This window comes from Gavialis gangeticus, unplaced genomic scaffold (genome assembly GCF_001723915.1).
Source record: "Gavialis gangeticus isolate Ggan-Ray unplaced genomic scaffold, GavGan_comp1, whole genome shotgun sequence".
NCBI classification, from domain to species: Eukaryota; Metazoa; Chordata; order Crocodylia; family Gavialidae; genus Gavialis; species Gavialis gangeticus.
The window spans coordinates 18,715,565-18,738,290 of record NW_017729011.1 but is presented as its reverse complement, the minus strand read 5'-3'; the positions used below and the strand labels follow the sequence as shown (position 1 = coordinate 18,738,290).

At 53.7% G+C, this 22,726-nt stretch overlaps 2 protein-coding genes across 2 annotated transcripts; one reads left to right on the top strand and one right to left on the bottom strand.

Moving 5' to 3' along the window:
• Positions 1–405: 405 nt before the first annotated feature.
• Positions 406–10,886, bottom strand: LOC109293009. Its single transcript, XM_019510756.1, has 2 exons — positions 10,876–10,886; positions 406–1,507 (listed from the first exon to the last, which is right to left on the bottom strand). The coding sequence occupies exon 2, from the start codon at positions 1,484–1,486 to the stop codon at positions 683–685; it is 804 nt and encodes a 267-aa protein (XP_019366301.1). The 5' UTR covers positions 1,487–1,507; positions 10,876–10,886; the 3' UTR covers positions 406–682.
• A 2,325-nt stretch (positions 10,887–13,211) lies between these two features.
• SLC2A6 (solute carrier family 2 member 6) lies at positions 13,212–22,726 on the top strand. Its single transcript, XM_019510755.1, has 10 exons — positions 13,212–13,394; positions 14,964–15,126; positions 16,067–16,273; positions 17,063–17,162; positions 17,962–18,173; positions 18,563–18,715; positions 19,666–19,774; positions 20,067–20,249; positions 20,733–20,878; positions 21,795–22,726. The coding sequence occupies exons 1-10, from the start codon at positions 13,294–13,296 to the stop codon at positions 21,948–21,950; spliced, it is 1,530 nt and encodes a 509-aa protein (XP_019366300.1). The 5' UTR covers positions 13,212–13,293; the 3' UTR covers positions 21,951–22,726.

Here is a 22,726-nt window from a genome sequence, read left to right as displayed (position 1 = left end):
ACCCTGGGGCTCTTTGCTGTCACCAGGCCAGGCCCTCTGAAGAAGGGGAGATGTGTGGCTTTCCACAGCATGCCACCGATTTCCACCGGCCGAGACCCAGCCACCCTCGCTCATCAGCCTTCCTCGTTCTCCTGGTGCATTTTAGATGCGAGCAGACTCTGTGGAAGGCCCCGTCATTTTGACAGAGCTACCCGACTCTAGCTGCTGCTTCCCCTTCCCTGATGGAGCAAGGATAAAAAGCTATCCTGATATCTGCAGGGTGGATCCCAGCACCCTGCAGTGCCTGCCCTCCACCCCGTCCCGGGTGTACCTGGAACAGCAATTCCTCCGTGCAGAAGTGCCCTCAAACCCGAGGCGCGAGGAGCCGCTGTGGAAGGCCGGGGGAAGGACCCCCTGGAGAGAAAGATGCCTGGGACTAGGTTTGATCAGCAAGGGTCAAACCCCTACCTCCATCCAGGTTTGCATTCAACCAAGGGGGAAGGCGATAAGTAAATCCATGGCTCTGCAAAGCATCACCCCGCCTCTTAGGCCGTTTGAACCCTTAACATGGCACACCTTTCACAGACAAGCCAATCCTTGCATCAGACAAATGAAAAGGAGACCTCTGAGGGGTGCCTATGACAGGAAGATCCCCCAAAGGAGACTGCTGCAATGGCTCCCAGCAGGTCACCGCGACTCGGTATCAGCAAACAAAACCACCTTCCAGATACTGCTCAGGCTTTACGAAGAGCACGGGTAGGCTCCTGGCAGCGGCCCGCGACTCGTCAGGGGCCCTGCCACTGCGGCAAAGGCTTCTTAAAACTTCAGCCGCCAAACGGGACGTCGAGCTACGGAGACGGTCTTCTCCGGCCTGGTCCGTGCCGTTCCTCCAAAACTGCACCGTGGTCTCGGTGACCAGGGGGCTGCCATCAAGCGAGCACTGCGCAGTTACGGTCACGCTGTAAGGAGGAAGCTTTGCCCGCTCGTAAACGATAGAAACGCTGCGTGCCCCCCGCTCCGAGCGCACCCCGCAAGGCAAATAAGCGCTGCGGTCCTCCGGTACCTGCACCCTTGCTGCGAGAGACGAGCCTCGCTCCGTGCCCAGCGACAACAGGACCCGCTTCAAGAGGCACAGGAGCGTGTTTCTCGCCTCTCCTAGTCCAACGGCCACCAGAGAGACCCTGACCCCCTCAGCACGGTCCGGCCACCTCCGGCCACCCAGACTGCGCTGCAGGGCCCGCCAGGTCGCTTCCGGCTGGCTTGGGAAGAGAAGACGAAATGCCCTTAGTTTACGGGTCGGCGAGCAAGCCCTGCCGGAGTTTAGGGCCGAGCAGTCGTGGAAGGGCACGCGCCCATCGTTGCCCCGGACAAGTAGCGGAGAGACGCAGATGAAAACCAGACACAGGACTCCAGCAAGAGCGACGGACGGCAAGAAGTCAGAGTCTTCTGGCCTCGGGGAAGCACGTGCTGGGGATGTCGAGGGCACTTGCCTTTCTCTGGATTGCATTTCTGCTCAGTCCCAGGGTTTCTGACAAGTTCAAGCAGCGATATTGGCTTTCCTCAGCCGTTCCCTGCACCGGAGGCAGGCCTGGGTTTGGTCTTCGAGTGCTGTAATTACAACAGAACTTCAGAGAGGTTTCGGGAAGCCCAAGGAAGCCAAGAGCCCGATTTTTCCCTTCCACTCTGGCAGCTTTACATCAAGAGCAAGCTAAAGTTGATGTCTCGGAGAACTGAGCCTAGGGGATCTAGGAACGGGGCCAGGAGATTCACGTTCTGTTCCCAGCTTGTCCAGGCCTTTCCCTGCCTGCAAACTGGGAACAAGGCGACTGCCTTAACTTCCAGGGGGGCTGCACTAGTGTTTGCAAAAGGCAATCAGGACTTGGAGTAGAGATGATCTCTTTTATTAAACCAACTAGATTTTTGCAAAAAAAATTCTTTAAATTGCAAGCTTTGGGGCACAAACACCCTTCATCAGGCGCTGCAGAAAAGATTGTAGAAGTCCTCCTGTTTGTGCTTGCAAAGCCTCTGTAACTGAAACAGCACCGGTACGCAAGGGCCACATCCCTATAGAGAGAGGAATAATGCTGACAGCTCAGATACTCGATGTACAAGTTATTGGCAGCTTTAACATTCCCACAGCCGAAGCAGAAAGAGGTCAACCCCACTCAGCAAGAGCCCAGCCACAAAGGACAAGATCCGGAGAGAAGGTTAGTACATTCAATCAGGGAAGACAGCCAGGTTCACCACCCAGATTGCGACTTTTATGGCCAGGCACAATCAAGAGCCATCAGTAGCTGTGAATATTACCAAACCTGCGTCGAAACTGGCCAGCCTGGAAAGAGCAGAGCAAAGATCTCCTCGCCATTCACCGCTCGGGCGCCTACGACACCGTCAGCACAAAGCTCGCACGCAGCACCCGGCCAGCTCGTGCTCCCTAAGTACCTGCACCACAACCCTTCTTCTAGGTGAAGCATGACTGAAAAAAAGTCAGTGCCAGGTGTTGACATTACCAACAACAACCTACACATCCGGTCACCCGCCCCAGAGACAGGCGTTTGCAAGCTCAGAGCCGCTTCACTTGTCCTCTCCTGGACAGATTCCTCCGCCGTCGTTCCAGGGACTCCGAGTCCGCTCTGCTGCCAAGACGGAGGTCACGAAGTCAGACAACGCCGCGAAAGCAAGGAGACAAGAGCAGAGCAGGGACTAGGAACAACTCCCAAACCAGCCTCGGCCTCAGCTACGCAGAAGCGGAGCCGCTGGATTCGTGACTCCAGCCCAGCCAGGGAGTATTGTATGCTAAAAGACATTCCCGTGTGAACCAGGAAACAGCCTCAGGACAAGAGCATCCAGCAATTTCCCAGCAGCCCTAATAAGCATTTTATTTGCCTTCCAAAAACCTGCCATCATTGGAGCTGCTCCGAAACTGTGGAAACCGGCAGTTCTCTATTAGTGCTGTTCCCTTTGCAGGCTGGATGCTTACGGTGTTGCTGGCTACGAGCTACCCAGGCAATTAAATCAGCCCTAGCTTTCCAGGCATCAAAGTCAGAGGCTCTGGACCAAAGGTGTAACGGAGCGGCCTGGCTCCCGGTGCAGCCAGTTGGGGCTGGAAAAATAGCACCAGCCACCACCACCGTCTGCCTAAGCCGGTGGCAGGGGCTGCTGCCCTGATCGCCGCACCTTAGCTACACTAACAGCTCCGAGCAGCTCTAAGGGCTTGTCCTCATACACAGAGTTGATAAGCCATTGGTAGTGGGGGGGTTGGAGTGCTACCCACTGCATGTGAAAGCTTGGACAGTGTCTCTTGCAGAAAAATGCAAGACAAGGGCTGGGGCGCGACTGGATCGTGATAACGGGACTGCCGCAGGAAAATCAAATTCCACTAATGGCTTGCAACCCATTAGGTGTCAAGACACTGGAGCTCGCGGTACCCAATACTGGACCCACGCCATAAAATACTAAAGTGGTTAAAATTATTGGCAGAGTCCCGACGCATTCATCACATGTGTATTTCCAAGCTAAGAGGGCCAAAGGAAAAGCTGGGCCAGTGAGCCAAGGAAACTACATATGCATTTCAACTGACCTAGCAGCTAAAAAAAAGAAAAAGAAAGACAAAAAGCTAAATATGCAACTCAAAAGAAACCTGTAAAAGGTGCCTTGAATATAGGGAGGATGCTCTGTATGACATCCTCACATTTCTCAAAACAGGCATCCAATGTCACTCTGCGGTGTTGCAATGTCTCAATCATTCGCTGTATGTCTGGAGTTCTGCAAATAGACCATCGCTGGTGTAAGCGACTGCAAATTTGCCCCATTGATACACAAATGCCCCAAAACAGGTTTGGTGACACCTCTAAGGATCCTGTTGGACCACTCAGACCCGTCCCCTGTAAATCAACCTATAATTGCAGGGGCTGCAGAAAAACCAGTCTTCACACCTCGACAAATCAAAAACAGGAGCCAGGCACTTAGCAGTTGTGTTACGATCAACCTTTGCATCCCTGTTTGTTTGGACTCTAATCAGCCAGCCATCAAGGAAAAATGCTTTGAAGCTGTACAATTAAACAGTATAAAAACTAAGCAGATTTGCCAGCAAGATGTGTGTAGTCCAGACCAAGCCATCCTGCCACCCAGCGCACAAGGATCCACGCTTTGAGGCTGTACACGAACCGCTTCCTGCCTGCATCGGGTAAAGATCTCTGTGCGGCTAAGATAACAGTGAGAACGAATAGCTTGTTTTATATTGGGAACGAGAGTCTTTCTGCTTTTTAGTTTTGTAGCTTGTTGGTAGTTATTAAAACAAACTTTTCTACTATTCATCAACCAAGTGTTGTGTTGATTCATAAAGCACTAGGTTTAAAAACCCTGCTTTCTAAATGCAACAGCATCAAGAAACTCTGGGAGTTTTCAGATGGGAACTCTGTAGCAAGAGGCTTTATAATAGTTAAAAACTGAGCAGGGAGAGAGACAGAGGGTCTGAAGGGGGGGAAAAAAAAAGCCTGCCACTTGGACCTCAGGAGAGCAAGACCACCGAGCCTAAACCAGGCCTCTCTAACTGCATGAGACAAAAGCCTCGTCTCACTGGAGAGTCGCATCCTGTGATGGCTGGGTGGGAACATGGCGATGGATTGGATTGCACCTCTTGATAGTACTCATAAGTGTGTCAGCTGCTTAGCTCCTCTCCCGACAAGGACCCTATTTCAGCCACACTTAACTCAGTCCAGTTTGTGGGAGATAACTCGTTCTGCAGTTTCCTGTTGAAGCTGGTTTTTAAAGCTATTTTTTTGGCTTGAGAACAGCAATCCTGAGGTCAGCAATGATGTGTGCAGGGAGGCCGGCGCGTTCTGCCCCAGGCTTTGGGGTAAGAAGGCCAGAGTGAAGAGAGGCAGAATAGCCCCCGTTGGGGCTGGTGCCGTCTTCAACCCCCTTCCCCAGTCACGCTACTAGATCCCACTTCTTTTTCTATTATTGGGCCCATGGAGTTGATCCTGTTTTCCCCAGGAGGCATCTCTGCTGCACAAGAGGGTTTTTCAGGGGACAAGCAGCATGGCTTTGCACAAACAACATGCATGCAGTGGGGTGAGGCCAAACACTACTCTCCCTCCAAAGAGCGCGCGTTCACACACGGAGAGCAGGAGTGAAGACGGGCCGGCATGGTCACAAAGGATAAAATTTGAGGCAAACAGCCCCAGTGTTTCACAGCAGTTTGTGCTGGCTTGGCTCCCTCTCCGGCCTTTGCTCACACAAGCCCAGGACGGTCAGGTCCTAAGGAAATCCTGACAGCTCCCCGCCTCCGAGAAAAGCTGTCAAACCAGCTTGCAAATCTCAGATGAAGATCAGTTTGCAGGGACTGGGCTCTGGCAAGCTCTGGGTTAGAAGTCAAAACCACCCACAGCAAGGCAAGTCCCCTTGAGGGCCAGGGAAAAGGAGCAGCTCCAGCCCCCAGGAAACACCCGAGACCCTTAGCTTGACTGGTGCAGACAACTCGGGTACCACAAGGCCTTTCCAACCCCAAATGCGTTCAGCTAAGCACAGCCTGGACCCAAAATTCACCACTCAGGCTTGATAAGAGGTCAGCACCGTATGGACCGGCCTCCTGGCTCCTCTCAGCTACAGGACATCTGTCACCTCCTTCCAGCCACCCTCTTGCTACCATCCCTGTATCTGGGACCTGTGTGGCCTAGAGCAAGCGAGTTACTGCGCAGGGATGGGGACAAGAACGGGCGCAGCCTAAGAGCATCAGCATCATGGCTTCGTTTTCCCCACACATTTCACGCTTGGGCCGCCGAGACCAGACTCAGTACATCTGGGCTCGGTCCTGAGATCAGTCCTGCATCACTTCAGGCAAGTAGCTTAGCCTCCCTATGCCACCGGGGCCCCACCGGTGAAACGACAGCTGGTACTGCTCAGAGAGGAGGGATGCTCTAAGACATTCATTAGCATTCGGGAGGGGTGCAGGCATGGTAGCAGCAAGCCAAGAAAGGACCCAACCTGCCTTCTTCTTGGAGCTAAGGGAGACTGAAAACGTCTTAGGGCAGCAACCGCTTGCCGAGGTATCTCACGCTTACAACAGCGTCCATACCCTGGCATCCCAAAAGACAGCAAACCAGGCTTGGTACTGTATCCGTCCGGTGAAGCCTCCCATGGAGAAATAGCCACTGCTGCAGCAAAGAGATGAACCCAACTCCTCCTTCCCCACTAGCTGGATTCACTTTGAGCAAGAGACCCAAGCCACTGGCCTCCTAGGCTGGAGAGAGACCTTGGAGGAAGGTCTAAGAGAACCACCTCCAAGTCTTCAATTGCTCATTGCAGACAGTTAGGAAAGAAGAAGGGTCAGAGAAGAAATAAGAGACGTGAATATTTACCTGCATTGCAGCTCTTCCCCACACCAGGAAGCCTTGTGAAAGCCGCACCTTTCCTTCTTCCTAGAAAGAAAAGCCCTTAGCCTGACTCCCAGGGTGAGGGGGTGGATTTCTCCCAGGTGTCACCACCTGAAAACACTTCTCCCATTAAAGGCAACATGTCCTCATGGTCCTAAATCCTCTCTCTGCCTCCCTCCTGTTTGCAAAGCAACTCCCCTTTGGAGGCTGGCTGAGCCAGAGAGAACCAGCCCAAGCCTCCTTCCTAATGCAGCATGTTTTTTGCTGGGGGAGATTCCCATCGTGTTCATGTAGATGTACCCAGCTCCAGCCAATGTATCCTCACAAGATTTCACTGGAAGAAGAAAAGGGCATGAATGCTTTGCATTTCATCTGAGGTTTGCAATGTGCTTTACGTGCATCGGTAAATGATTCCCCTGCGTGCACACGTGCGCCAGTGGAAAAATCCATCTCACTGCGTGCATGTCACACGTGGGAAAAACGAAGCAATGAGTGAGGAGGTGCTTTGCTAGCGGGTGCCCAGAAGGTCCTTTGCCAAGCCAAGCTAGCGCCCAAGCCTCCCAACTCCCAGTCCTCTGCCCCCATTGCTCAGGGAGCTGTTCCTGTAATGACAATTTTAGGGTAATATAATGGAGCCACTTCAAACAGACAGCATACCTGTACCTGTGCCTCTCCCAGGATAAACCCCGGGAAATGCAATAAGGACCTATGCTGGAATCAGGCCAGGGCACCAGTCTCTGCCAGCTGTGCCTATGGGTGAATCGGTTCCAGAGAAGAGAGTCAAATGAAAAGGGAAAGCAATCATTTTCCCAAACACATGCCTCAAATACAAGGCAACCTGGAATCATACACAGGCAAAACACGGGCCTGTGAGATTTGACATGATCCAGCTGAGACGAGGGCTCTGCCCTGCCAGGCAAGGTAGGAACGCACAGTAAAAGTCATCCCGTATCTTGAGCTTAGAGCCGGGGAGGGACCAAGAGGTGATGGTCGTCCCTCAGGAACTCATCACGGGTCAGTGGCTGAGCCCCAGTCGCCAATCTTGAGTCCTACAATGAAGCCATGTGAGACAGCTCAACACTGGCATCAAGAGCAGCTGAACCCACTCAGCCTAGCGCAATTCTCTACACGCCGCCTCTTCCCATACCGGTGCCCCCTGCTTTGGGACCTGGGGATCCGGCTCCCCCCAACTCCATGCTAACGTTCCCAGGGCTGAGCAAAAACAAGGATGCCTGATTTTTTTCTCAGGTATCCAGGGTGTAGTCATACTGGTCTGGAGGCAAAAGGGCATCAGGACTCATGGTAAAGGGGATAGCTTTTATTAGACCAACTACATTTTTGCAAAAATAAATAAATAAAGAATTGCAATTAAAGAATTGTTTCTTTTGCAAATCTAGTCGGTCTAATAAAGGATACCACCTGACTTGTTCTCTGCTTTGCTGGGAAATGTCCGCCCCACCCCTAAAAAAACCCAGCTTTTCCCTGCTAGTTCTCTCTCCATGCATCCAGCATACCATCTGCTCAGGGCGATGCCGGAATAGCATTGACCAGCATCAGCTTAAAAACTGGGTCCATTACCTCCTGTTTGGCTCGCAGGCTGCTAGGACTCCACTTTTGCCCTTCTTCTACCCCTAGCATCCTAAATCAGTGCGGACCGCCTGACAGACAGCTGTAACCTCGCTTGTTTGTCACCTTCTCATGCAAGCCAGTTCCCTGCCTCCGGGGACGGCTCCAGTTGCAACGCGCTGTGCACGAGACACTGAGCCACAGGCAGCCGGGGCCAGCGACCAGCAGGTGGGGCCGGGACTGAGCTCTTTGAAATGCGCCCAAGCCTTTTCTACCAGGTTTCTCCCTGTGCTGGTTCAGTCTTTGCTCAGAAAAATTTCTCTGTGCCGAGGAGAGGCCACCGGCAGCCCCCAGGCTGTCCCCCCTCAAGGCAGGATGCTCAACTGCGCTCGGTGCATCGAGTTTCCCTGCACACCTAGGCACACATTGCCCTTCCAGTTGGTTAAACTAGCGGTGTTAGAGGCAATGCCTTCATCTTCCTGTCCGAGCCTCTGAGAAGCACCCAGTTGTCCCGAGAGCACTTCACTGCTGATGCCTGGAAAAGGCCAGGGTCCGCTCTCATTTCTGCTGGTTTAGCCCCCAAACACACCGTGTTATAACCCACACAGAGACACTGAGCCAGGCGGCCAAATGGCCAAGCACGCATCTTTCCCGAGCACTTCTCCTTCACACGGCAACCCCCACCCCCTTGCAGGGACAGGGTGACATAACAGAGGGTGACATTTATCTGACCCATTGGCACCGGGGGAATTTTCCAGTGAGTTGGTGTCACATCCCAGTGGCCCCTCATACTCTCTCCCCTCGGGAAGAACCTGAGGGGTTGAGTCAGACGTAAAGTCCCCTGGCTATAAAGAGGATCTGTTCACCCCACCCTGGTGACGCCGTGCTTGGGATCTGTGCAGAAGAGGAACTGCCTCCAACAACATCTTACAACAGCAGAGGGCCCTCGGGATGCCTAGGAATGGCTCCAAGAGGTGCCAAAAGCCACTCCTCCATTCAGCCTACCCCAAGGGGGCTTATAGTCCACAAAATAAAGCCCCGGTGGCCTCCTTACAGATGCTGAACTCTCCCAGCATCAGAGCTGTGAAGATGCCGCCAAACAGAGACTCCTTCCCTTACCTGCTTCCAGCCGCATGCATTCCTGCCAGCAGCCCCATGCACGCTGGCCTGCTGCAGCTGTAGGAACCGGATGGGACATCCAGAGCCAAACTTGTGCAATGTCCTAGCTGGTGTGAAGGAGTCGTCCGCACCTCTCCGTGCAGATCCTTGAGAAGTCCTCGCTACCCAGTTCCAGCGCTGAATAGCAAGGGCCAGCCAGGCTGAAGCTGCAGGAGGCTGCTGCAATGCATAGGCCTGGAGAACTCCCTAGAGAGCCTGGTTCACAGGCACCACGGCTCAGCCCTGGGTCCTGCAGGCTGCGTGGATCATTGTACCCACAGTCTGGGGTGAGCAGAGGGCACAGAAAGGTTGGCGTGAAATGCATCTTCCATGCTGAGTGTTATCAGGGGGCACTGCTCCCAGAGGCGCGGAGCAGAGGTGGAAAGGCAAACAGGCACATCTAGGGAAGTGTGGGTTCCTAAGTGAGTCTTATCGCACAGAGGAGGCAAGTCCCATGCCAGGGCTAGGAATAGGCTATATGACCAGGGTCCCCTGGGCTGCTTATCACTTATCACTTGCTAGCTCCACTTGGAGCCATGGGTAGCAACGTGGTCGTGATGAGGTTAACTGGGCTACCCTGAGTGTTATGGGCTGGGGCACAACTCCACCCCTTCCTTAAATCCTGCCTTGGAAGTACCAGTCCCCCCTTCCCCACTCCCTGAGCTCAGCTGAGATGCGGGTGAATAAAGTAGCAGGGCCCCAGCCTGCAGTATTGTGAGTAGGTGTTGTGTTGCCTTGGAGGGTCTTTGTACCTAGGGAGTGATGAGGACAGTATGAGCAGCCCCTTAGGGAAGAGCTAGCCATGCAAACCGCAAGGGGTGATGATGCTATGTGGAAAGATTCTTTTTTGCAGAAGAAATGATAGAAAAAGGTGAAACAGAGGCCTGTTTTCATCGCCTGCTATAGCAATCGAGCTGGTTTCTCCTTAAGGAGTCTGTGGGACCTTAGGAGCTAGGAGCTTGGCACCCTTGTAAAAGCTCTGGTCGGAGCTCAACCCAACACCTGGAGGTGAGTCGTGTGTGGCAGAGCTAATAACACCCAATGCTGCCCATCCGGCTGCTTTGTGGGGAGGGTGGTGTGAGACCCCTTAGTCTGGGGGGCTGTTAATGAGATCCCATGACAAATCCTTAGCAATAGCCATGGGGCAGCAGTGAAGAATGAATTTAGATGAACTGTCCTTGCCTTGACTTAGCAAACCAAGACAGCCGTGTAGGGGAGGGACCCCAACTTGTGGAAGGTGCCCTTGTAGGGGAACACCCTCTGTTTCAGTGTGGGGTTTAAAATGGACCAGCAGCACAAACCTCAATAACATCTGCTTGCTCCATGTGCAAACAGCTTTCTTCCTTCTTTCCCCACTCTGTTTTGAGGAGAGAGGGTTTGAGAGGCTAAGGGCCGTCTCTCTTGTAGGGGAGATGCGTGTGTTGTATGGTCCTGGTGTTAAATGGTCGGTCACTCAGTACCAAAGGTGGTGGATACAGGGGCCCTGATTAACATGATCAATGATTACCAAGTGCCAGATGGGACTAGGTCCACCAGCAATTAGAGAGAGGATCCTTCCAGTGCATCCCCAGGGAGGGATCTCTGCTTGTCCCTGTGCACGACAAAAGCCAGAAGAAAAATGATTTCTCGGTCCTGGTGACCTGAGCAGAACCAAAGACAAAGTCTGCCTGGCTGCAAGGATCATAACTGAATGGGCGGGAAACTTCCTAAATGGCTCCTAAATTATCCGTGCTCAAGAGCGTCTCTAGCCCAGCTATTTTTAACTAAGCATTGAGAACCATTTGAGGGACAAAACGGGCAGGGTTTGTACCTAGAGGGTGGACCCCTTAAAGCTGATACCTTGCACCTGTCACATTGCTCCAGGTGCAGTCCTTCCCTCATTAGAAACCGGCATGAAAGCTGGTGGGTTAATTAGCCCTGCTGAGAGACTCAGCTCCTCAGGCCAGCCACAGCAGCACAGGAAGGAGGCTACATCCATTCCAGCGAGGAAGCCGCACATGCAAAGCAGCCCAGTTTGCTTGGGCTCGGCACCGAGTGGCGCGGTAAGGGTATATCCTCAATATGGAGATTTCCAGCAGCCCCCTCCACTGCCCTCCTTGCCCTTGGGGATGAATGGTGGGGATAAGATACCCAGGCTTCCACACACTGCACAGGCAGGGGAGAAAATGCCTCTGACCATAATGCATGCATGTCTGGAAGTGCTTGCAGCGACTTCAGCAACCTCCTCTGGTACCTGGGAAGGCCTCAAACAGCTCGGCCAGGTGCAGACTTGCTGCAGACAACGGGCTGCATTTTTGCTGAGCCTGGAAGGTGAAGTCTTTCCGAGCAGGAGTGGGATTAGATCTATTCAGACTTCCTTTATCCTGCAGCTTGCCAGGGGCCTGCCAGGACTTCTCCAAGAGGAATCAAAGAACATGATTAGTGGGAGATGACTGACAAAGCTGGCCTCTGCAAAGGCTGCGAACTGGGATTATCTAGTCTGCAGAAGAGAAGACTGAGAGAGGATTTAATAAGTCTTCAACTCCCTGACCGGTGGTTCAAAATAGGATGGGGATGGACTGTTCTCAGTGGGGGCAGACGACCGAACAAGGAGCAATGGGCTCAAGCTGCAGCAAGGGAAGTTTAGGTTGGATATTGGGAAAAACTTTCTCACTAGGAGGATAGTAAAGCTCTGGAACAGGCTCCCCAGAGAGGTGGTGGATTCTCCGTCCTCGGAGGCTTTTAAGACCCATCTGGACAAAGCCTCGACTGGGATGATATGGGTGGGGATGATCCTGCTGTGAGCAAAGGGGCAGGACTAGATGTGACCTCCTGAGGTCCCTTCCAACCCTCATTTCCTATGATTCTAGGACAACTCATCCCGCTATCACAGAGGGGAGCCCAGCCCTGCCCTCGGTGATAATTTAAGCACTCCTTCAGACTTAATCCATCCCAGCACAGGTGTGGAAGTGCTGAGGAAAGTGGTTTTCGGGAATACCACCACTAGCAGGGCCAGGGCCAAGCCAAGGCAGCTAGTTTTATATGAGGGAATTCAAGGCTTGCCTGCCTGGATCCCAGGAGCAAACTGAGCTGTCTTGGAAGTTTGCGTAAGTAACGGCTGAATCGCACCGTGATGTCAGGATTACGGCTGATCTCATAGATTGCACAGACATCAGGGCTGGGGGGGGACTTCAGAAGATCTTTGAGTCCAGCCCCCGCCCCAGGGGAAGTCAGCGGGGATTTCTCTATCGTGGTATGCATGACTGCATAAGGAAGCTAAGGCCAGGCAGAGGTGCTCCTTTGGGATTAGCTGGGCTGCTCCAAATATTGTAGGTGGGAGTTGTGCAGGACCCCTGCCTCAACTCCCATCTGAACAAAGCGGCGAGTCCCCGGCCCACCGTGCTGCAAGGCAGTCGGTGCCTGTCCCTTCGAACCGTCCCTCTGCAAACCTCCGAGCTGGGCAGGGACAGGCCCTGTGTACAGAAAACCAGAATTTCTCCTTTTTGTTTTGTGTGTGTCACCAGCGCTGCCCAGGCTGCCTTGCACCCAGCAGACGCCGCACACAGGACTGCCAACCTCTTTGCTATCTTTGGCCTCCCTTTCTTGCTCTCCCTCCCCTCCCCTCCCTTTCTTCTCTTTCCCTCCCCCCATCTCCCTTTCTCAGCCCTCTCTCAAGCCTGCTCTAGGCCAGAAGAGCTTTGCTGCTACAGCTGTTCCAACATGGGTAAAAGCAAGCAAGCCCAGCAGAAAGCTACTTGGTCTGGATGGATCCCGGACTGGCAACAGGACGCCTCTACTAGCATAAACCACGTCTACACTGTGGGTCTTGCTGGCACAAGACTGCTCCTTTTAAGACAAATGCCCCTCCACTGGAGTACCAGCATCAGCTGTAGATGTAGGCTCTGGCCCGCGCAAAGGGAGAGGTGACGCCGGGCCTGGGTGTGTGCAGGGGAAGGGAAGGACCGCCGACGCAATGTGGAAGCACTAGGCAGGGCCCAATTGTTTCACTGATCTATTCTCTGACTCCGTGGAGTTTCCTCATCTCAGACGCTTGCCCACAAGGCAGAGATTTCTCAGATTAAGAAATGCTTTGAGCTAACTTCTCTCTTTCGCTTTCATTTGGGTTCACGGCTTCTCGTCCCTCTCCGGGAAGCAGCGCAGAGAGGCAGCGGAGCAGCAGCAGAGAACTGCACCTGCTGCCACCCTCCCGGGAGAGCGGGACCAAGCGCCTGCCATGGAGCCCAGCGTGAGGGAGCCGCTCTTGAGATCCTCCAGCTCGGTATATCGCACCTTCCTGAAGAAGCATGACCGGAAGCTGGACCAGGCGTACATCAAGTAAGAGCGCTCTCGGGGTGGCTCCCAGGGGCGGGAGTCAGGAGCACAGGAGATGCCTGGATGCTTCTCTCGCCGAAAAGCACGGAGGAGCAGCACAGCTGCACTGCCAGGCACCTCCTGTCCCTGCGGGGAAAGAGGGTGAAGCATTACTGACTTCCTCGCGGGCTGCTACTTTGCACGAAGGGGTGAGCCCCTGGTCGTGAATCGGGGCTCCCTTGTGCTAGGTGTTGTGCCGGCCTCAGCTAAGTGTGCACGCGCCCGCGAGGGGAGGCAGGAGACTGGGACGGGGGTGTTCAGAGGAAAGGGGATGCAGTACAGAGGTGTTCATCGGGGCGCAAATAATTCGCTGTGCAGCACAGCCAGGAGATAAGCCCTGGCCCACCTTATGGAACGGGCACCAGCTACTTGCCTCGCGTAGGTGGGGGCGGGTGCTTTGGCACAGCTGGGGTTTAATCTTTTCTTCTTGGGATGACTGCTACCAAATGAGATCAGGCAACTGTCCCCATAGGAAGGGGGCAAGGGCAGGAGGCAGAGCCCCTGCATGTAGGGCGGGACATCGCTGCAATGAGCTTTCCGTCACAGTGAATGGTGCCACTGCTTCCCCAGAAGTGTCCCTCATGAAAGCTGTGGTGACATGGGGCCCTGGATGGGGGGGGAGATGACAACGGAGGATGACTGCTTATTTGAGAGAGCCTCCTTTTTGGCAGCCAGCTTGTAACTGAGGTGTCTTTGCCCCTGGATGTCATTGGAGAACAACTCCCCCAAAAAGGATGGGTCCCAGGCGGTGCCTGTGCAGTACCCAGGATCCCTGCTGGCCAGGGCAGGAGGACAAGTTTGAGCCTGGCTAAAAATGGACTTCATCTCCCGGATGGACAGCCTCGGGCGCAATAGCGGTCTTGGTCCACGACTAGGAGGGCACTTTTGATGTACAAATCATGCTGGGTTTCTTGTTTTTATTTTAGCAATACCCCAGCCAGCCAGCACTGGGTTTGCAAAGACAACACAAAGAGGAAACGTAGAGCAAAAGGCTGAGAGAAGCCACCCCACTTAGAGCTCTGTTTGCAGCATTATTACCCTCCCACTTCTGCTTTTTCTTCTCTCTCTCCTTTTTTCTTTTTTCCTTTGCTTTGTATAAATTGTAGTTACTGGTAATGGTAAAGCAGGTTGCAAGGCATCAGCAACTTCCTGAATTCAGCAGCTCTAGCTTCTTGATGTGAAGTCACCATGTCCCGCTTGCATTGTGATGAGGAAAGAGACAAAAAGGGGTCAAGTTTGCAAATGAAGGGCTGTTTTTTATCCTGGTCTAATGGTGTGTTTAATGCACCCATGCCCCATGAGCCGTCTGGGGCTCTGCACTTCAGGAAGGCTGTCGGCTTCACAGTAAACCAGGCCGTGGCAGGCATGTGACAGGACATGAGGGTGGCATGGGGGAAATGGAAGATGGGGCTGATGGGCAGGACCTCTGTGATAAGCAGAGCTCGATCTCCTCTTGTATCTGTATGGTGTCCGAGGGAAGTGCTGCTTTAATGCATGCTCCCTTATCTCTCCCTCGTGCTGTTTCTGCTTCAGAACTCTCCGAAACAAGCGGCTTTTTCTGGCAGCCTTCGCCGCCGTCCTGGGAAACTTCAGTGCCGGGTTCTCATTAGTTTACACGTCTCCCGTGATCCCTGCCTTGGAAAAATCCACGAACCCCAGGCTGAAGATGACCCAGGTGGAGTCATCCTGGTTTGGGGTAAGGAGGAGCATTTTCTGGGCTTTTCACCTTCTGTCTTTGTGGACCCATTCACCACTTCTAAGGATGCTGGACCTGGGAAGGCTGCAAGGCTGTGAGATGCGATCAGTCCTGAGGAAGTGCCGTGTATGGGATCCTTGGGTTAAAGCACCCTGTGAGTGCACAAGTAACTCGCAGCCTGGGGTGTCCAGCTTGAGACTTAACAGGGGCCTGGCCTGCAGACAGCAGGTGTGTGGCACTGCCCAGAAGTTGGGCTCCTTTCAGCGGGTGCACGTGCACCCCCTACACATTGCCACTGAGAGTGCTGCTGCACCCCCTGACCAGCCGTGCTTGCCACTTAGGCGATGGGCAGGCGGGAGCGCTAGTGCCCCCCATGCAAGTGCTGGCCAATCACTGCAGCAACTCCCAGAAGCGCCTGCAGCGAGATTGGCTGTGGGGGTCCCCCTGCCCCCAGGCAGCAAAATGGGTTGTCGGGGGTGGGACTGATCGTGGGGGGGCACATGCCCCCCAAGGCAGCACCAGTCACCCATGGCTCCTTTTGAGATGTCTTAGGGTGGGCACCCAGGAACCGAGATGCCGACCTTCACTAGGCACTTATGAAACTGTAGGCTTGGTGCAAAAGCACAAGGTGTTAACGTCCCTCGGTGGCAGCAGGTGGAGTTATTGAGAAAGGGCCTCTGAGGAGCTGTGGGAGGAAGGAAAGGGATGCTAGGTGGAAAGAAATGCCAGCTGGGATCTTTGACACTCTGGCAAGATGAAGGAAGCCATTAGCAATGGTGGATTGCAAGCGGCAGCTGTACCTGATGGAGGTTGGCATAGGGGTGGTCTGGAGCCTCACCTTGAGCTCATTGCTGGCACTGAGGCTGAGAGGTTCAGGCTTTGTTCATGAATTTCCCCCTCCACTCTTCCTTCCCCGCTCCGTCGTGCCGTCTGCCTGCAGTCCATGTTCATGCTGGGAGCGGCGGCCGGTGGGCTCAGCTCCATGGTCCTGAACGACAGCCTCGGCCGGAAGCTGAGCATCATGGTCTCTGCTGTCCCTTCTGCCGTGGGATACCTCTTGATGGGCAGTGCCCAAGACATCTGGATGCTGCTGCTGGGAAGGCTGCTGACCGGCTACGCGGGGGGCGTGACGTCTGCATCCATCCCGGTGAGCATGTGGCTAAGTCACGAACTGGAACATGGGGGTGGGGGGAGACCACCTGGAGGGGGATCGGCTAACCTGGGGAACTAGTGCCACCAATCTCTTGCACCTAAGAGACTAATCTCCAACCATTCATAAGGCTGGAGGCCTACCCATCTGGGATGATGGACCCAGAGCCTGCTACCGCTATAATGGCTTGCAGGTTTCAGCTGAACCTGGCGGGAGGGCTCGGTGACCATCCCGGCATGGTCTTGGGCTAAGGAAGCTCTTCCCCATGTGGCCTAGATTGACAGCGACCCATCGCTGAGTGCTATGTGGCCTCCATGCAGCAGGTTTTGCCCCTCTGTGGCAGCCCCCGCAGGATGATCAGGCATTAAACGGAGAAGAGAACGGCGGTGTCTAGAGCTGTTAGCCAGCCCGAGACTCTTCTGCACAGAGGAGGACTCTCCCCTTGCACAGTCTGGCTGTGTCTGGGATGGCAGTTATGTCCTCCCACGCTCATGGGACAAAGGCAGCCCTCTGGTGTAATCCAAACTTAGCATTGCAAAAACCAAGGCAGGGAACAATTGGGCAACCCCAAAATGAACAGGGCTGTCGACTCTCATTTCACTTCCCTCCATAACAGGAAACATGTCTCAGCAGAGATCACTGCTTAGAGCAAGCACCTTCTTTTCCCAGGGTTTCAGGGGAGGCGAGCAAGGAGGCTCTTTCTGAGAAGCTGCTCGCCCCGGGAGAATAGTGCAGGGTCTGGCTGGCGATACCTGCTCCATTAACAGTGGCTTTGTCCTCCTCCAGGTGTATATCTCGGAGATCTCCCACCCTGGTGTCAGAGGAGCCTTGGGTGCTTGCCCGCAGATCATGGCAGTCCTGGGCTCTCTCTTCCTGTATGCACTGGGCAAGTACACACCACCGTCCATGCTCTTAAGAGGGGGGCTTCACTGGGCACAACAAGGTGGAAACTCCAGAAGCAACAAAGATGGCCACCTGGACAAGCTCGCTGCCAGGGAAGAGCTATGGGAGCAAGTTGGCAGCTGGTGGCTTACTGGAGTCCAAGGCACTGTAACGTCATACAGGGAATATGGGAAGCACAGGAAGGCCTGATGGATGTGAATAACAGCCAGGCACTTAAGGTGGTGGATTGGTGGCCACTATAATGGTAATGCCATTTGCAGTAGACCATGATCCAAGCCGGGCTCCACCGGTGTTAAAGGGAAATTTGCATTTTTACCCACTGTTCCCGGGATGGGCCATGGCAGGTCTCTTCTCCGGATGCATTGGCACAACACCCCACTTGATAGACCACCAGTCTCTTGAACGTGGATTAGGCTTGGCAGAAGCAGGATGGTAAATTGGCCACCTTGTAACTAGAGGGAGGAAAAATTTCTACTTAAACTTTTCTCTCCCCGTGGAAAATGGCTTTTCCAATGCTACAGAGCTCTTTGTGGAAAGCCTCTGTTGCTGCCAAGAACTGCGGGGGGCCTCCAAAAACACCCACAAATGGGTCAAGGAATTAAAAGTCTTTCTAGGCTTTTGACGAAAATAGCGAGAAGGGGCAAGACTCGCTGCAACCTTGTCTTAAAGCCCTAATAGGAAACGCGCTCCAAGAAGAATGACATCATGGGAGGGGTAGGGGGAGGCTGGGGACCAGGCCCCAGATCGCTCTACCTCTAATACAGTCTCCTTGCTTCATGCAGCTCTGAAGCTCGACTGGCGCTGGCTGGCCGTGGCAGGGGAAGTGCCAGTCCTCGTGATGATCGTCCTGCTCTACTTCATGCCCAACTCGCCCCGTTTCCTGATCTCCGAGGGGAAGGATGAGGAGGCCCGTCAGGCGCTGTGCTGGCTCCGGGGAAAGGACACGGATTACCCCCGGGAGTTGCAGCAAATCAAGGAAAGCGTGAGGAAGCAGGTGAGGAGACGAGGGCCCCTTGCAGGGGACAGGCTGGGAATCGATACCGGAGAACGTGAAAACCACCACCTCCCTGCCCCTGCTCCTGTGGGCTGTGAGGACCATCCCCTCGATGTTCACGTGGCTGGAGGGAGCAGCGTGTTTCAGGGTCCACAGACTCGGGACACCTGGGTTATCTTTTCATCTCTGCCACAGGCAGCCTGCGTGGCCTTCAGCAAGTCCCTCTGTCCCACTCTGTGCTTCATTTCCCTCTCACTGCAACAGGAGACAGACAGGCCCGCCACCGAGATGCTTTGACACCCTTGGATGCAGCCCCACTTGTGTGCCAGATCCTGCCCGCGGGCACCGGTGTCTTTTTTTTTTAACCTTCTTGCTCTGTGTGTGTCTAGAGCGGACGCGTTTCCTGCGCGGAGATCAGGGACCCGTTCATGTACAAGCCAATCCGGATCGCTGTGCTGATGAGGTTCCTGCAGCAGCTCTCGGGCGTCACCCCCATCCTGGTGTATCTGCAGTCGATATTTAAGAGCACGGCTGTGATCCTGGTAAGCCATGTGGGGGCTTTTGCTCTTTACCCCTGCCCAATTTTCTAAGGGCAAAACTATTGGCTTGGGTAGGGGTGATCCTGGCTCAGGCAGGGGGGTGGATGAGATGACCTCTGGAGACCCCTCCCAGCGCCACTTCCCTGATTCTTTACATTTTGGGTGAAAACCTCAGGGTCAGGCTACCATAGGGGACTCGCCATGCTGCCCTGCCCATACAGCTGCTCTGATAAATCGGTGCGCCAAGGCCTGTATTTTCAAGTAATGCATGCTCAGCTTCCAAGGCACTTGCAAGGACCTGGCTGGTACCAAGTGCTTAGGACCTGTCCTCCAACACCATCCCTGGAAGGTGTCAAACTGGGCCCCCTAAAACCAAGATGCCCAAGATCACAAGTCTTGCTGGAAAATCTAGCCCCGTGGTGCCACAACCACAGTGTACCCCGTACCCCAGCCTCCCTGCTCTTGCCAGCTTGCTGCTTCCTTTCTCTCTCCTCCCACTGTGGCCTGGGATGGGAAGGAGCAAACCCTTCCTGGCCTTCATCTCAAGCACCTCTACCCCTGCAGAGACGGATCATGCCCCGAGTTGAGACCTCTCTCTGTGCACAGCTGTCGGCCCCAAGCATCCATCTGGGAGCTTTTCCTGCTGAAATCTCATTCCTTAAAACCAGGGAGCATGTGGATTTGTATCTTCTCTGGTCAACACAGCTGTAGCCCAGTAAATCGGGGCAAGGGGTGGGATGGCATTAGCTAGGCATAGCTTACCCCATGCAGTGCTCTAACCTTCCCTGGTCCTTCCTGGCATAACGGATAACTCCGTAAAATAAAATAAAGTTCCTTGACTAGAAACAACACTAGCTAAACTCAAAGGCTACAGCACCCAAGAGTGCACGCAGGGACCTGCTACCCACTCGACCCTGGCTCTAGCTTTCCTACAACTCCTCTTGTCCTTGCAGAAACCAGAGTACGATGCAGCACTCGTAGGGGCGGTGCGCCTGGTGTCCGTGCTGATTGCTGCCGTCTCCATGGACAAAGCTGGGAGGAAGATTCTTCTCTTCGTCTCTGGTAAATCCTAGATTAAATGGAGGTTTTCCTGCAAGGGTTTCAAAGCCTCAGCAAATATTTAATTATTTCAGCGATGCATTGCTCCAGGGCATGCTTCTTCTGGAGCTCAGGAGAGGAACGAGAGGGTGGCACAAATGCGGCAATGGGCCTGTCTCTGGGGCTCAGCCATGTGGAAATGGGGAAGAACTGCTCTGCGGAGGTTAAAGGAGCTCTGCCGGGGGGTACGTGAGGGAGAATTGGGCCCTGACCTCTCTGCTTCCTATTTTTTCTTTTATAATGTCTCTGCCAACAGCTGGGGTTATGTTTGCCTCCAACATGACCCTGGGACTGTACATCCACTTTGTGTCATTGCCCTCGGCAAACTCGACCAACCACACTCCTAATGGGACTGTAGCAGGCCCCGAGACCCTCACTGCAGAGCCATCGAACCTCCTCACTCTCATCCCCCTCGTGGCTACCATGTTCTTCATAATGGGTATGTCTGAACCTCATGGTGCCCATGTTGCCTGGTGCAGCATCTATTTCTCTGCCTTGGGGTCACTGGTCCAGGACTATCCTGGTGTGATACCTGAGATCCCACACAAGGGTGAAGCAGGAGGGAAGTGCTTCTCGGGGAGGTGGTTTGAGACTCATGGTACCTAAAACTGGCTACAAGGAAGGGATGTTGAAAGGGGTGGGGTGAGGGTGGATTCGTGGGCAGGGGCATGGGATGAAGGCCACATAAATATTGCCAGCCTAGAGGGACTGTTGACTGCAGGTCTCGCTCTCAGGAGCACTTGATGGAGAATCCCTTGTTCTTCAATGCCAGCAGGGCTTTAGTACCAGGTCAAAATTGAGGCATAGGCATTTGCAGCCCACGGGGGACCCTTTTCCTCACTCCCTGATAGTGGTTTTAGGTCTGCCACAGTGCCCTCAATTTTGCCACCCAGCCAACCTTCCCCCTGTTTGTCCTTTTCAGGTTATGCCATGGGTTGGGGCCCCATCACCTGGCTGCTGATGTCGGAGATCCTCCCTCTGAAGGCCCGTGGGGTAGCATCGGGTCTCTGTGTTGTCGTGAGCTGGCTCACTGCCTTTGGGCTTGCCCGATGCTTCTTGCCAGTCGTGGTGGGTATCGCTAGGGGCAGCAGCAACTCCAGGGGAGGGGGCTTGGTCTGAGGAAAGGCTTCAAGGTTCAGCTTAGGGACTTTTTTTTTTCTTTCACTTTGTTGCAGCTCAATCCCCTTCCAAATAAGAAGGCAGCTCCCCCACGAGGCAGCTTTGTACAGCCAGCCCTCCCTGCTAGGATCCACTGTGCAGTGCCAGCAGTGTTGCTAACTCTGCTTTATCATGAGTCTTGGGAGACTTTTGGTGGCTCTTTCTTTGCAAGACCTGGCTCCCAGGGCCTCCTCACCTCAGGAATTTCTACTTTTGCTTAAAGGAAAAAAAATACACTTCCAGCCCTACTGCTTACAGAGAAAAGCTTAAACACGTGGCCCCAAGGGTAGTCAGAGGGCTGGTTTGGGACATGCTAAGAACCGTACATCTAGAGTCGCTTTTAAACCCCCCAAAATGTCAATGGGTTGTTGACATAAGACACCCACTGATCTGACGTCCAGACAAAGGAAGAACCGTGCGCTGTCCTGTTGAGCAGGAAGGGGAAGCCCGCGGTCTCGCTATCGAGAACTCAGTCCGACCCTTGGCCCAATGGTGTATTCGTAGGGCCATGTACCACCCAAAACTCCCAGCACTCGTGAAACCAGCCTCACCTTCCCTGTCTTATAGAGGGGAAACTCCCCTACTTCCAGGGGAAGCAACTCAGGCAGGCCTGCAAGTTAGTAGAAGTAAAAAGCAACCCCATAGCTCCTGCCTCCTTGCCCACAAGGTCCTCTTTCCCTCCATACGAGCTCTCAGGAAGTGGAGACACAGAAAGAAGGACTCTACCTACCACTTCCTTTCTTTTGTCCCCACTGCGAGATTTTGCTAACACTTCCTTAACTGCCGTCTCTGCCCCCGCTAATACCATTCCTGTTCTGCCTTTCAGGAGGCCTTTGGCCTTGAGGTGCCGTTCCTGTTCTTTGCCTTCATCAGCGTGATGAACCTCATCTTCACAGGCTGCTGTGTGCCAGAGACCAAAGGCAGGTCCCTGGAGCAAATTGAATCCTATTTCAGGACTGGGCGAAGATCGTTTATGAATTAGGTTAGCTGAGACTTGGTGGCTCCTAGCATCCAGCGTGCACAAGAGCAAGAACATCCTTTTGTGTGCGACTGGGAGTCTTCTCCTTGCCAGCAAGGCTTGCTTGCCAGGACGGTTTGGGCTACACGGTACACAGAGGTGCTGTTGGTGGTGGCCTGTTCTTGGATGAAACTATTGTCTTTTGGGGAATCGCATACTGGCATCTCCACTTCCCTTCATCCCGAGTCAATGAACACTAACCTAATGACTTGCTGCTCTCCAGACAGAATATTAATGAGCTGGACTTCACCCTGCACTGTTGATTTTTTTTTTTAACCTTGACCACAAAGCTCCCCCCACAGCATGGCACCTGACAAAGGGGACTCTTCACTGTGAAACATGTGCTCTGACCCAGAGAAAAACTGCACTTTCTTACCCTGGCTTTTTGGAATAAAGCCACACACAGGAACAGAAGCATTTAATGCAGATCTTACCTGGGTGGCCACTGTTTTGGTTAAAACTGGCAACAGCCCAGTATGTAGTTAGAAAAATTAAGAGGTTTGGCCCCTAATGATGGTGGGGGAAAATGAGAGGTGCTGTCAGGGGAAGGAAAAAGATGTAAAACCCTTGAAGTGGTGCCCTGGAGTGAGGCAGTAGGGATCAGGATGCCACAAGCCAAGGGCCCTCTCCCAGATGTCTTGCATGCATAGTGACTTCAAGCAAGGTGGAGAAAAGGTTTTAAATACAAAGATCTGTCTTGTTTTAACATGAAAATGCATATTACCCCTACGGGCATGAGT